The sequence below is a fragment of the Electrophorus electricus genome, chromosome 16 (genome assembly GCF_013358815.1).
Source record: "Electrophorus electricus isolate fEleEle1 chromosome 16, fEleEle1.pri, whole genome shotgun sequence".
In the NCBI taxonomy this organism is placed as follows: domain Eukaryota; kingdom Metazoa; phylum Chordata; class Actinopteri; order Gymnotiformes; family Gymnotidae; genus Electrophorus; species Electrophorus electricus.
In genome coordinates this window covers 5,436,376-5,451,902 of record NC_049550.1, presented here as the reverse complement: position 1 = coordinate 5,451,902, position 15,527 = coordinate 5,436,376, and the positions used below count along the sequence as shown (strand labels likewise).

Sequence of the window (15,527 nt, the reverse complement as noted above, 5' to 3'; positions counted from 1 at the left end):
TGCTCTATGGGACTGAGATCTGGGGAATTTGGAGGCCGAGTCAACACACTGAACTGTCATGTTCCTCAAATCATTCCTGAACAATCTTTGAAGTGGGGCAGGTCATATTATCCTGCTGAAAGAGGCCACTACCTTTAGGGAATACCATTGCCATGAAGAGATGTACTTGGCAGATGTAAAACAAAAAATGTGATTGTCATTCCTCCTTCCATTGCTCCATGGTCCAGTTATGATGCTCACATGCTTATTTTAGCAGTTTTGGATAGTGGTCAGGGGTCAGCATGGGCACTCACTGGTCTGCAGCTACGCACCCCCATATTCAGCAAACTGCAGTGAACCAGGTGACACCTTTGTCATAGCCAATATCAATTTATTTTTTTTAAAAAGTGATCCAGTAGCTCTTCTGTGGATCAGACAAGGTGGGTTGGCCTTCACAGCCCATGCACATCAGTGAGCCTTGGGTACCCATGCTCCTCTCACTGGTTCACCGGTTGTCCTTCCTTGGACCATTTGTGGTAGTAGTCGTTTTCAATGCTGCACTAACCTGTCATCTATCCATTTGGCCCTTCTCCAAGTCACTTATATCCGTCAGCGCGCTTGTTGCCTAGTAGATCGTTCCTTTGATAGGTGCTACTGGGATGAGATTACCAATCTTATTTACTTCACAATCCATGGTTTTAATGCTGTGGCTGATCAGTGTATATTATAAAATTAGAAATGTAAATAAAATGTATAAATGTTTTTCCCTATCTATTTTAATGTAATATTACATAATACACAATGATTTAATAGACTAGAAGTAACAAAGTTAAATTAAAATGCTTTCCCCTACTGCAGTATTCTTTATACAACATAATGGCTAAAATGTTGGAAAATGTTTGCTTTTCAGGAATTCTCAATAAGTCATATAATTATTTGTGTGCTCCTGCCAAAACAGTGCAGTTACAAATCCTGTATGTTTAATGTTGCATACAAGAAGCGATGAAACATCACTAAAACAAGAACAAGAGAACCTATGCCCTGCCGAGCTGCTGGGCTGGGTGCTGAGTTTGTCCATTGAGAGTAGGTTCCCCCACTGCAAATGCATTACAGAACCCCTGGGGACCAGAGGGTGTTATTTGCTACTGCTGCAAGAACAAGGGTGCTCAGTCCACCTATACTTCCTCTGGTCTCCCTCTCTCTCCACTGCGGTTCAATTTATTTAGTCTCCAAATTACTGCTTAACAATGGAAGAAGAAAAATGTGGTTCATCAGTTTAGTTAAGCTGCAGTAGTGCTATTTTTAACACCAGCTTCTAACTTCTGATGATGTATGAGTCAAAATTGAATCGCCATTACACGTGACCAATGTAATTATAACTAAAGGAATATAATCTGCACAATTGTTAAGATAAACAATGTTGTTGCTATGAAAATACACGTATTAAAGCTCACAGAATCAAAGCAGTCATTATAGCCTGTATTTACCTTGAGGGATAATATAATTTCATGGGTTTTGTATTGTTCACTGTGACAAATTGTTCAGTGTAACTAATAATAACTGTCATTAGATTCTAGTGAGAGAGGGCTTCCTTTCTTGAAAAGGACAATGCTCTCGGCGCTGTATTTTTAAAACTTTTTGCCCTTTGTGTTATTGGCATAAAGCAAGGATGATGTATTGAAATTGACCCTGGCAAGATTACGAACCACATGAAATGCATCCTAAACAAATGCCATCATGCACGGACACGAAATGTCACTGGCAGGTTACAGGAGAACAACAGGAACAAGGCTGATATAAACTGGGCAACAACTAAAGCTAACCTACCCTCAGTGTAATTTTAACTTTACCTTTTTATGCCATCCATCATCACCTCGGAGATGACACTGGACATTTTTTGGACATCTCTACCATTACATTTGTGGGCAGTTTAGTTTAGAAGCTCTTTCCTTTATATCCTAAACAGCAGAAATATTAACAACCATTTTGGCCTCTGTGTTCTACACAAGCTTGTTTGTTTTACTTATTTGTTGTTATGACACTGCACAAATATATGATCAGGCAGTTCTTTGATGATGCTGCAGTGTAATTGCTTCATTTGCATAAGTCCCAAGATTCTTTGCCAAGTGTTGTTCAAAGTTATGTATGCAGTCAATTAGTCCATGACATTCTGTTTATGTAGCTGATTATTAAGTGCAGTATTTCTTATTGTCTAAAATTATGAACTAACTCGAATGGCTTAATAACGATGGTTAGAAACTGAAGTACAGAATGGCTGTTTTCCTCTAGAAAATAAAATGTAATGGCTTGTGATTTTACAGTATGGAAGGAAAGAGGGAAACACAAAAGCATGATGATTTAGGAACTAATTTGACTCTGGGTAGACCAAAAGATATCACAAACAATTGTATTGATTATTGGCCCAAGGCCAGCAGACAGTCTAATATAATAATTATAATAATCACTGTTTACATTTATCAACAGAAAACTGGTTTATGCTTTGATTAACTTCTTTGCATAAAATAAAAAAAGAAATTAGACATTTGCTCTCTCTCTGTCTATCAATCTGTGTGTGTGTGTGTGTGTGTGATAAATAAATATTTTATATATATATTACACACATACACACACATACATATATATTATGTAGAGAGAGAGGGAGGGTGAGCAAGCGTGCACACTAGATGTTATAGAAGCCCAGTGATTCAGGCTGAAACCCCTCAGCTGCTGCTGGCCATTTCATGGAAATCCTAAAACATGCATGTCCTATAATGTATAACGACATGATTACAGGCAAGTTTATAGAGCTTAAGCCTTTTATGCACACCCAGGCCTTTCTCAGGTCTTAGACGCTTTAGCACTTTCATTCTCAGAGTGGAAGCACTGATGAGATTCCCCCTCCTTGCCTTTTGTCGGGGGCTGTTCTATTATTTCGTGAGTTCGGCTCGTGTCTTTTCTTTCATATTCTCCCTCTCCTGAGCACAGGCAGGCTCCCAAGACGGATACGGCTATGAGTCGATAAGTAGGTTCTCAGGATCTTGCGCGCTCTGTCTTTATTGCTTTGGCCTGTGTGTTCACGTTCTGTGTCCGTGATCTAATAACAGCGTGGTCCCCTCGCTTCAGACTCTGTGAGAAGGGATGCCCTGGCTTCTGGAATCAATTCATGATTTAAGTGAATTTACTAACAAATGGGGGCAATCGGAATGATACGCTTCTGGACGTTAAGAGGTCACAGCGAGTTGAGGGTGAGGCTGCTCCCGGGGTTAGATTATGGATTGGTAGCTGCCGCAGCATGCTGTTATTTTCATCACTGCACAATTTGGTTGGAATGGCCAGCATCTGGAGGAGATGAGATGTTAATCAGTCTAGTTATGGATGGCATGCTCCTGCACTAATTTTTATTGTCCAACACACTAGAGGTAATGGTATGAACAGTATGCTTTTTGGGTGTTTAGTTGTATATACACACGCATGTGTGCGCGCGTGCGCACACACACGCACGAAACATTTGATAGTATTGAGCTCTTGCTGTGAGTAATTTCACCCACTATGCAGAGACAATTGCAAGAGCCTTCTCCCAGTCAAACTCTATCCATGTCAGGCCCGTTGCACTCTCAAGGCCCATACTTCAGGCATGCTTCATATGACTAACTAAAGCCACGGCAAATTCATGGCTGCCAGAGACGCCTGTGTGTGTTCCTTATGGTTTCAAATCTGTGGTTTTCTCATGCTTTAAAGTTGCCTTTCTCTTGTCAAAATCTGTTACTGAGTATTTACTGCTACATTATCCTGGCTTTTTTCCTGCTCACATAATGGTGTTCTAAAACTTCAGTATAGATAAATATAAATAAACAAAGACGCAGCCATTCTTCTCTACAATACAATTGTCTGTGTTTGCTCTTTTTAGGGTGAATTCATTTCATGTGTAATTCCAGTTAATTTGGATTGGACATCGTAAACAAAAGTTTGGCAGTTTCCATCAAATCCTATCAAAAGTGTAGTGTTTATATTCATATTCAGGATGTCACTCATTTATATCTTGCATTTTGAGAGACAGGGAGCAGAGCTTTCCATCCTGCCCTGCAAAAACCTATTCTTCCCCCTCTCTACCCCCCAGTATCCGCTCTGTGGAGAGGATTCGTGCTCAGCTACAGGCGGAGGTGTCCGAACTACGCTCCAAGACGGTGGAGGAACAGAAGAAACGAGAGAACCAGGACGCTCTGGTCCGTCGCCTACAGAAGAGAGTGCTCCTCCTTACAAAGGTGTCCACGTCTGCCCGCATGCGCCCACACACTCATGCATTCTTGAGAGATTTTTTGACTTCGATGTTTGTTGGAGGGTAAACGTTCATAAAAAGGAAAGCCCTTTGTTTCTAGTAACCAAAATTAACTGTTGGTTTCGAGATATTGTTGCTAAGGCCACGTGCTGAGTTGAACCATGTAACTCAGGTACGTTCTTCCAAACTGAAATTCACAGCAGTTTAAAATCACTGCCACATTTCAGAAGGCTTTGACTATTTTAACCATGCAGTGGTGCTATAAATCATAAATATCAACTGTGAAATATCACAGTTGCTTACTTTAGGACCCATAATTAGAAAGAAAAGACACTCTGTTCTTTTTTTTTTTTTTTATAAATTATTTTCCTCCTTAGTGACTTATGTTCGAATACTTCGATTTTCAAGTGTCACAGCATTGTGTGCATCAGCAATTACAGAAGAAATCCATAACCAGGCATTCTGACTTTCTTTCCTCGGGTGGCATGCTCGGGGAGGATGATGTCTCTCTTCCTTTGCATTTAATTAGACCTTTCAGTCTTCATCGTCTCGCCACAAGTGTGCAGTAAGCACAGCTTAAAAGCAGCTGACCACACTTATGTCAGAGACCAGTTTGGGGGGGGAGCGCCCATAAGTGTGCGCCAGGAAAAAAAAAACCTCCTTTTGCTGTATTACGAACTGACACTGCTCCTGATGGATATCATTCACACTGCTGTTACACGAGTTGACACTGCCTCTGATGGATATTGTTGACACTGCAACATTATCGCTAACTGAGGGGGATTATTTATTTATTTGCTTATTTTTCAAAGTAATTTTCTGAGAGGTCATTTCACAGCAACACAGTGCATGATGGCAAGAAATGGCTTTCCCAGTGAAATCAACCATGCGTTCTCCCCCGCAAGCAGCTTCTATCACTCAGCAGCAGCCTGTAACTTGATTATAGGCTACTTGTGATGGCACCATGACACCCCCTTAATCATATTAGCATTCAGATTTGAATGGTTTGTTTTGCAGTGTTTGACTGCTTTAAATTGTAATAATTATTAGACATCAAATGTTGCAAAGGGTGTTTTTATGACCAATGATCTGTTCTGTTATTGTAGTTGTCCAAAGCTTGAATTGAGTTTTTGTTGTCATGCATGTTTGTGGTCTAGATGAGCTAATGTCATGAGGTGCATGAATGCTTGTTTGGCTCACAGCATGGCACTTTTACAGCTTCCCCTCCCATACACCCTAGCCTACAACACACGCACACATGCTCACACACACACATCCACACACCCACCTTATTTTCAAAGTCAAACAGGGACCCAGTTTCTGTGTTGTATTCCAGAATCAACAGGAATACACCATAAATGTGATGGAACCACAGTGCTAGATTAAATCCTTGTTTGTAGCAAGAAAGAATTGATATGGCCTCAGTGCTGATAGATGGTAACCACAGATTAAAATAATACTGGCACTTGCCTACAATGAGGTATATCTCTCTGGCTTTATCCTTCATAAACAATTACCAATCACTGGATTTTCTTGAATCTACTATACGTACGTAGGTTTGCTGGATATGTTCAGGAGGACTGCCAACAAAGACTTGGACAAGCATGTGAAACTGCAGAAAGAAGTCACCCTGACATCAGACCACTCTCCCATGTCTCTACATGCCCTATCTACTGCATCTCATGGGCGGTTTATCTGGAACTGTGAATAGGATGGAAATGACAAAGATGGATTGTAAATTCTGACCTCAGCAAAATGCTGTACTAGTAAATGTAGAATGGATGTCCTGGTGGATAAAATGAAGGGTTGGTATTGGGTTCGCTTTGGTCACAACTCCAGTGAAGTGCGAGCTTCAGTTTAATCTGGTGTGTGTGTGTGTCTGTCTGTCTGTCTGTGTAAACATGGCTGGGCTGTTTTTGTTACGTCTTACTTATTGAAGTTTCTTTGGTGGGGTGGTTGGTTTGTGTTAGGTGTTTGTATTCTCTGTTCATTCAGTGCATCTTCCTAGTAATGAATCACAAGGTGTTATTGATTTTTCAGGCCTCAGCTTTAAAGGCAAGATTTGATTTCTGTTTAATCGACTCTAAAATGAGATCTTTACACCGTCCTACTCAGACCCGAGGGGGTATTCATTCGCCCCATTAGTCTTCTCTCTGTGCGTTTCTTTGTTTTCTTGCATCTGTTTTAATGGACAAACTGAAACTGAATTGAGTCGCAATACCTGTGAAATGCGCTCAGCCTTTATAGCTAGTTATTTTTTATTGATTTTGAGCTGTGTGAGTATTTGTTTAAGATTGACTCCTTTATTAGCCATGTCAGGGGTGTAGGAGTTCCCTGTCTCAGTCAGTTTTCATTCACTGAAATGTACAGTAGTGTCACACTGCCTGAACCCTTTGTGGTGAATTCAACATTTCGAAGTTCAGTTCTCACTGGAGTAGCAAGTGCATTCAATGTGGAGCGGATAAGCATAATTGTCAGGTTACTGAGGGAGTGTTGCAAGACATACGAGAAAGTGTTGAGAGAGTTAAGTGTTCATGGTGCTGACTTGCTCAGACTTATTTGTTAGTTCCCCAGCCTGTGAAAAACCTTCTGTGTAGGTGTAATAGCCATTGCTTCTCTGCATTTGCCCCACAGCTGACTAGCAACAGTTGCGTGAGGTCACAGAGTTCACTATTGACTGACTACTTGCTGTCTGTACATGCTTGATGTATTTTGTTCTATTGTTGGTAAGCCCCTCCCCCTGTCTGAAGCATTGCAACATTTGTGCATATGTGCGTTTTCAGGAGCGCGATGGCATGAGGGCTATACTGGAGTCCTACGACAATGAGCTCGCTCCCAGTGAGTACTCCCCTCAGCTTAGCCGAAGAGTTAAAGAGGCTGAGGAGATGCTTCAGAAGGTCCAGGCTCACAATGCTGAAATGGAGGTGAAGACTTAATTTGGCATAATGCCCGTTTCAGCACACTGATGTAGCCAACTCTAATGTGTGATGGCTAGCTCTAAGCAAGTGCCTCTCTCTCTCTCTCTCTCTGTCTCCTCCCCACATCCTCACCCTTTATTTCTGTTCTGGTAGGCTCAGCTTTCTAAAGCCCAGGAGGATTTTGGCACCTTCAAACTGCAAGCTCAAGCGGTATGTTACGCTTATCATGAGCTCATTATTGTGCTCCTTCTCACACTCACTCTCTCTCACACACACACACACACACACACACAGCCCCACTTGGAAGATCAATTTTCGCATTTTTTGTCTAGCGTACTTCCTCACTATCCTTCCGTAGATTTTTTTGATTTAACTTTCTCATTTTTTGCAGTAAAGAATTTGAGCAGAGCAATCAAAACATAAGCAAACTAATTAAGGTATTTTTGTTAAGGTCTGTTTTTTAATGTTGTTCTATTAAGAAGTGTTTTGATTTGTTGGATGATATTTTGTTTATGGTGCTTTAGTACATCCTCTCTGAGGTCATTTTGCTTACCAGTGCCCATCCCTAGTCCATCTGTGAACCAGGGCTAGTGCTGTTAGTTCAGCATTTTGTAACTCAATGTTCACAGCCGTGTAGCATTCATTCATCAAGTGGAGCACGGGGTTAATAGATGCATCTTTGACCCCAGTGCCTTTTATGACTTTGCTACGTACACGTACTTCCCAGCAAGCTCTTTTTACGTGTGACATTGATTTGAAAATGGAGAGGTTGGTTTTGTTGTCCGTGTTCCTTTGTGACGTATACTGCTCGGGCTTCCGTCTCGGTAGTGAAAATCAGTAGCTTTTCCTGCTGAGATATCCACAGTTTCATTGTCCTATGCAGGCACCTGAAGAACTAAAGGAGCGGTAACCATAAGCGGTACATGGTTAAAATGTTATTTCCATGTTCCAACTCCAGCTCCTCCACATAGTTCAGATATCGATGGTGGGCCCTTGACACGCCAGCCTGAACTTCGTAAGGCTGTACCTTCACAATGTCATACTGTACCTTCTAACCAATTTGTTGGTTAGTTATGTTCTTTAAACCATGTTGCTGAGGTTACAGAAACAACTTCAAGTTATGGGTGACAGATTGTGAAAGTTTTGTTTTGTGTTATCTATTCAATCCATCTGTTTCAATTGGTTCAGAGTGAAAAGAATGTAGAAGCGATATAAGTTCTTTTGTCAGAATTAGTGCTCTGATATCGTACTAAAAATGTCAAAAAACACTGCTGCAGATTTCCACACCTTCAAATTGTAGGCTGTGACCAATGTTTTTGTATATAAATAAATAAATAAATAAATATTTTATATAATTAAGTAATTGAATTTTTGTGATTTGGACAGGCTGAATTGGAACTTGAAGCTCTAAAAGAACAACAGTCTTTGGAAAGTAAGCACAAAGCAACGGAGGAGGAGATTAACTCCCTAAGGTAAGATCAGTAAATGTTTTCTTCATATGTATAAGAAAGTTGTTTGTTTCTTCTTGCCCAAGGCTTTTTGCTCAGTGCTCTTGTACAGTTCACTACATGGAACACAGAGTTTGGAATTTAAAATTAACTTTCAAATCAAAGATCTTCAAGTGTTTAAATGAAATTAACATTTCATTGTTGTGACTCTTGGCATCACCTGACTACATTGGAAACACAAATACTACACTTGAGATTGATATCTCTCCTTATTCCTTCTCTTCCCTATTCCTCTCTATGATCTCACTTAAGTGTTCCCATTCTGGAAACTGTCTCTTAATCCCTCTCGAGTGTTTGTCTCTAATGAGCTCAGAATTAATTGGGATACCCCACCCCACCCCCTGACTATTGTCACTTCATGCATTAATTATTTGTTTTGTTGAATATAAAGTTAGAGAAATCTTAAGACAATCTAACAAACTGAACTTTTAACCAGGAGTGTTGAGTAATTACAAAACTGACATAGCCAAAATAATTAGACGCGGATGAATTAATAGTTAAACCAGTCAACTTCTCATCCAGGAAATTAAAAGAGGAGAATGTGCACTAAACAGGGAAATAAAGGAGCATAAGCATGTATTAATTTGCACAAAATAGTGTTTAAATGTTTGGATCAATGTTTGGAGACATTTTACTGATACTGATTGGCTTAATAATGCTGCAATAATATAACTTTTGTACAATGATCCTATACTTTTTTTTTGGCGAAGCTTCAAATAACATGGTCCTGTCCTGCTGTAATTGTCTGTTTTTGCAAGTTGTCCTGAGAAAGATTCCCTCATCGCCATGTTTATCAGCAGTGACAGCCTTTATTCAGCTGAGAGGGTAATTTGCTTCTGGCTACTATAGAAACACTTTGTGCTGATAACTCTCTTTATTGTGAGAAAGATGCAAAGATTAGATAAGCAATGATGGATAAATAAAGAGCTGGAATGAACCAGGGATAAAGGTCAAATACAGATTGTGTCCTTGTCAGTCCATTATGGTTAAAGGATTTCAGGAATTGATTTACAAGGATAAATTTTCAGGTGTTTTTGGAAAGTGCTTGAGAGATTCCCAGAAAGAGCTTTTGCATGAATTTATGATGATGCTCTCTGTCGTAAAGGAGATTTTCAAATTCCTGCTTATTTTTGTATCATTAAGAATCTATTAATATTGTGCATCTTTTAAAGCAGTTTGTTAAAGCATTGATAATGACTCTGTTTTTAATCTCATCACTATGTATTGTGATATATTTTGAGAGATATTCAGTCACATTTGACTATTTTTTTTCAGTAATGTACTGCTTTTCTTGAACACCATATTCTCATTATGTTTTGCTTGGCACGTTTCATTTCATAGCTAGCAGGCATTTTGTACTCCATATAGTACCGATGGATGCAGACCTATTGTAGCTATAGAGAAAGTGAAAGTAATTTGGCTGTCATTGAACAAGCTGCCTAGGTTTGTCTGTCTTCTATGAGAAGTAAATTAAACTATGTTTAAAACATGAATCGGGTCAACTCCTTGATTACTCATTGCTTTAACTAATTTGTTGTGTACTTGCTTGTAGATTTAAAAATGTAACTTTAGTGCAAGAACTTGACATGAAATATTTTTAAACAGATCAACCAAACATGTATAATTATCCTACAACTCTGACCTAATCAGAAGCCAATAATAGATTCGACCTTTAAGCTCGTTGCTTTATGAGGATGGCACTGATGAACATTTCAGTTAAATAAGAGCATGAGTGTAAATGTCAGAGTTAGCTGAAAGCTTATTCTAGGCAAATAAAACGTAACGGTGCAGTTTAACCACACCAACAGTCTTCCCTGTACTGCTGAAGTTAGTGAGTTGTGAAATCATTTTGTTGTTCTTGACATATTGAAATCCACTCATGTCTGTCTGAAGTCGTTGGGCTCTGCCTATTATAACTGGGTTGTAGAATTAACCGTTGGTTATATCATAGGCCTGTTGAATCAGCATGTCATAAAACATGCATATAAAAGCGCTCTCTACACGATGCCGGAATGGCATTGGTCTATAAAGCTGATCACAAGTGCTTGGATTTATCATGCACCAGCCTCTCTTTCCAGCCTGAGACTGGTTATAGGTAGATAACTATACTGGCTTGCCTGCTGCCTTGTGCCTCTTTGCCGAGTGCCCCAGTGTTTCAGAATGCATCGTCAGCTTGGTCATCCATCCTGCAATTTGAAGCAAAGTCGGGTGTAAAAAAGAAAAAAAAAAAAACTTGGTTGCTCCGTTTATTTGCTTCTGGTTGCATTTGTGCCAAATATGGTGAAAATGTTGCCGAACACGTTAACAGTATTGGGTCTGTGTGTTCATCGTCAAGAAAGTGGGCTAATGGAATGCCTGACTAGCACTCCAGGACACACTTAAGATTTAAAAAAAATATTCGTGTGCAGTTAGTAAAATCTTGAACATGTTTTTTCTCTTACACATTCTGTATTACATTTATCCATGTATTTTATTCAGACAGCCTGTAGGAGTTTGCTAAGAAGAAGCAACCACTCTAACCAGTTAAAATATAAAACGCTGTGTTCATGCAGGCAGAAGATAGAGGAGCTGGAATCAGAACGCCAAAGACTGGAGGAACAGAACAATATTTTGGAGATGAGACTGGAAAGGCACAACCTTCAGGTAACGGACACGTGTCTGTAGAATAATCCTGATTAATCCTGCTCCCATTTGGCAGGTGCTGGGTTCTTTTGGTGCTCGGTTCCCGTATGTTTACTGCTGCATCGGTAAAGTTCCTAAATTTACATTTATGGAACCTGTTCCTAGAGAATCAAGTCACTTTATGGTTGTCCAATCATACACGTACACACACACACAAATAACAAGCAGTGCCAGACAGAGAAAGACACAGACAAGAGAGGTTTAAATTGGGACATTTTAAGCAATTAATGTTTTCCTACTTAAAATGTTAGTTTGGCATTCAGCTTCTGTCCTTTTGCCACCTGAAATTTAAGCCTGTGAACTTAATTGTTGCTGTTCACACATCACAGATCTAATCTGCTGATCTTAAGCATCTAATTAATGAAGGACTGCAAAGAGGAAAGAGCCTTTTAGTCCCAAGCAGCTAAAATAATTGCTCTGCTTTGGCTGCTGGTCAGATTCCTTGAAGTCTACTGTGGATCTTTTAGACTGATCCTCACTCAACTTTCTTAAAACAAACAACAAAAAAAATCCTAGCTATTTTTGCTCTACCTGCATGAAATTTGCGAGAGTTTGAAATGCTCACGGATCACACAGCCATGTAATTGTTTTGCCGTGGCTTCAGCTAAAATGGCCGACACGAAAATGCAGGTGTTTGCCGCTTTGGCGTTTTTCCACATATGCACATGACTAACAGACTGTTGAGGTGGTAAAATACAGTCGAAACCACTAACGGAGCTGGCATGAATTATTTATTTATTTAATTCCTTGGTTGGAAGCAGCACCCTGCCTACGTCCCCATTTTAGCATTAAAAAATTGATCATCTCACTCATTTCAATCTTGAATGCAGTCCATTGAAACAAAAATGACAGGTCAAGTATATAAAATATGCACATTTCTTCCATCTTCATATTGCTATATTTTATTGTGATAGTGTCATTTTGTTACTGACAGATTAAGCCTGTTTTAGCCAGAATTAAGGACTGCAGATGATGATGATGATGATGCAAATTAGTCATTCTTCCATGTACTTAATATACATTGGCTCGAGATGATGCTTCTTCTGGTTCATGGTGCAACACAAGAGTACAGAATGTTCCATTGATCTCTATTACCTTACAACCTTCAATAGAAGCATTTTTACTGTGTTCAAAGTTTTTTGCGTTAATATATTCATTTTAACTAATAATTTTTACACTTATTTATGGTTGTCACAGTTCCTGCTCTTCGCTGTTGCATAATGTCATCTTCAGAATTAAGACACACATTCTGTTCGGCTGCAGCAAATGCAGACATGCCGCTGCTGCGTCAGCTGGCAGGCCGTTCTGAAGCGAACTCTGTGCTCTTTTACATTTACAGCATTTGGAAGTCACCCCAGTCCCGTGCCGTTTCATAGGCCAGCTGACGTGCATCACATTAACCAGCCGCCACGTTCTTTCAATGTCCGTAATCTCAATGTCAAGCACTTGCACGGAGTAATGGGCTGTGCCATCATAACACATCATTTCATTTTTGTTTCATTTTTGGAGCTTTGGAATCCTAAAAGAAGTCCTTATGCTCTCTTTTCGTCCCTATCCTCATTTGTTTGCTCTTGTGCCAAGTGTACATCATCATTAAGTAGCAAAGTTTAAAAAAAAAAAAAAAACACGCAATAATTGCTTTTTAAGTGGACCATTTTGTCAGCATGCCATCATGAGTAGTTGATAGCTGCCGTTCTTCACTGTTTTTTATGGAAGGCTTTAGCTACAGCTTGTTTATGCATGGCCATTTGTTTACTGTTTGTAGGCTCCTGGTTTGGATTCCTTAAGTAACAGGCAACAAAACCTACGTTTATTTCTAGGTTGCTAGTGACTGCCCTAATGTCTTTGTCCTTAGTACTTCAGTGTTGATTCTTTCTGATGGAAGTTGCTGTTTAAAACTACAAAAAACAACAAAACACCTGCAGTTATAAATACCTTTCTCCTTGTCCCTAGGGACTGAAGCTGGTTTACTGCGCTAGCCTATCTGCAACAAAAACAGCATTTCATCCGGTTATGGTTTTCACACAGAGACTCCACTTCTTTACTGTAGGCACAGCAATGTTGGGTGAATGCAGACACACTAAATTGGTCTCTAGGGCTAGAACCTACACGCCAATACAGCCTGTGTATCCAACTAAAGATGTAAAGGAAAATTTGCCATGCTGTTTGGTGTTTATTTACAGTGCCTCCAAGTAGTATTCAACCCCCTGCAGATTTTGCAGGTTTACACATTTGGAGTTAACTTAGCATTGCGAAATTTGGACTGTACATGGGCCTGGACATGTGAAATGCATTGCAGCAAAAAAAAAAAATAATAATAATAATTCTTTCTTTCTTTTTCTTTCTTTCTTTTTCTTTTTTTCTTTCTTTCTTTCTTTCTTTGTTGTTTACCAGAGGGTCAATTATTATTCAACCCCTTAAACCACCAGAATTCTGTTTGGTTCCCTCAAGTATTAAGAAGTAATTGAGGTATTAAGAACAATGAGCTTCACGTGCTTGGATTAATTGTCTGTTTTCCTGCGTTTCTGACTATAAAAGCCCCTCCCCAAACAAGTGAACAGTACTCATACATGGTCAACATGGGAAAGACTAAAGAGCATTCCAAGGCCATCAGAGAAAAAAATTGTGGAGGGTCACAAGGCTGGCAAGGGGTACAAAACCCTTTCCAAGGAGTTGGGCCTATCTGTCTCCACCGTTGGGAGCATAATCCGGAACCTTCCATGGCCTAGACAGCCTTTCAAAGTTTCCTCCCGTGCTGAGGCCATGCTTGTCCGAACGGTCAAGGCTGACCCAAGGACAACAAGGAGGGAGCTCCGGGAAGATCTCATGGCGGTGGGGACATTGGTTTCCATAAATACCGTAAGTAAGGTACTTTACTGCAGTGGTCTCCATTCCAGGTGAGCCCATAAGGTACCTTTTACGTTCAAAGTGTCATGTCAAGGCCTGTCTAAAGTTTGCTCATGATCACTTGGAGGACTCTGGGGCAGACTGGTTCAAGTTTCTCTTATCTGATGAGACCAAGATCGAGGTCTTTGGTGCCGACCACACCTGGGGCGTTTTGCAAGAGGATGGCACTGCATACAATCCCCAGGAATACCATCCCTACAGTAAAGCGTGGTGGTGGCAACATCATGCTGTGGGGCTGCTTCTCAGCCAAGGGGCCCGGCCATCTGGTCCGCATCCACGGGAAGGTGGATAGCACAGCCTACCTGGAGATTTTGGCCAAAAACCTCCACTCCTCCATCATAGATCTTAAGATGGGTCATCATTTCATCTTCCGACAGGACAGCGACCCCAAGCACACAGCCAAGAAAACTAAGGCCTGGTATAAGAGGGAAAAGATCAAGGTGTTGCAGTGGCCTAGTCAGTCTCCTGACCTTAACCCAATTGAAAACTTGTGGAAGGAGCTCAAGCTCAAAGTCCACAAGAGATGCCCAAAGAACCTAGACAACTTGGCGAAGATCTGCATGAGTGGGCCAGCTATTAAACGATTAATAGCTGTAATTGCAAACAAGGGTTATTCCAAAAAAATATTAAACGTAGGGGTTGATTAATAATTGATCCTAATTCTTATGTTTAAAATGTAAGCAACTTGTACTTTGTAATATTTAGGCATCTGTTAATAAATGCTACTCTTGTTCAAAGTTTGAAGGCTCTAAATTATTTGCAACTTGTTGAATTTTCAAAATCTGCTTGGAGGCACTGTATAATGTTTAAATAATAGGTTAAGCAGGATTTTCTCTGCCATTTCATGTGATTTGTGCTGGATTATGTGCTAAGACACATTTACACTTGGGAGTCAAATGCATCTCCAATGAACCAGCTTGAAATCTGATTGCCTTAAGTTCACTCAAAGCTACAAACTGTTGAGCTATATGTAAAATATATGGCAATGATGGGCATTCTGAAAATCTCATTTTTATATGGGACTAATATAGGATTAACTCTGACGTTGGTGTGGTGTGTAAAGACCATATGGATCTAGTTAGACTGAACACGCATTAACCATGTCAGTTGGGCTAGGCATGGCCTTACCAGGGAGGCCAATGTGGATTTATATCTGTATGGTTTGTACAGTTGGTTTAAAGGTGTGCTTGGAAGGAGGTGAGACTGGGTCGTTGGGCCTCACTGTTCAGCCTTCTGGATGTGTTGTGCTCTTAATTT

General features: G+C 40.1%; 1 protein-coding gene across 2 annotated transcripts in view; it reads left to right on the top strand.

The window, feature by feature from the left end:
- mad1l1 (mitotic arrest deficient 1 like 1) overlaps window positions 1–15,527 on the top strand; it is a 56,128-nt gene that overhangs the window by 14,116 nt on the left and 26,485 nt on the right. Inside the window, exons 1-6 of one of the 2 annotated variants that reach the window (XM_035535042.1) lie at window positions 2,627–3,001; window positions 4,097–4,241; window positions 7,039–7,179; window positions 7,327–7,383; window positions 8,560–8,645; window positions 11,234–11,324. In XM_035535042.1, the coding sequence (XP_035390935.1) occupies window positions 7,051–7,179; window positions 7,327–7,383; window positions 8,560–8,645; window positions 11,234–11,324 (363 nt within the window). In that variant the 5' untranslated portion in view covers window positions 2,627–3,001; window positions 4,097–4,241; window positions 7,039–7,050. Of the gene's footprint in view, window positions 1–2,626; window positions 3,002–4,096; window positions 4,242–7,038; window positions 7,180–7,326; window positions 7,384–8,559; window positions 8,646–11,233; window positions 11,325–15,527 lie in introns of those variants that run through there. The other variant, XM_027006178.2, reaches the window with a different exon arrangement.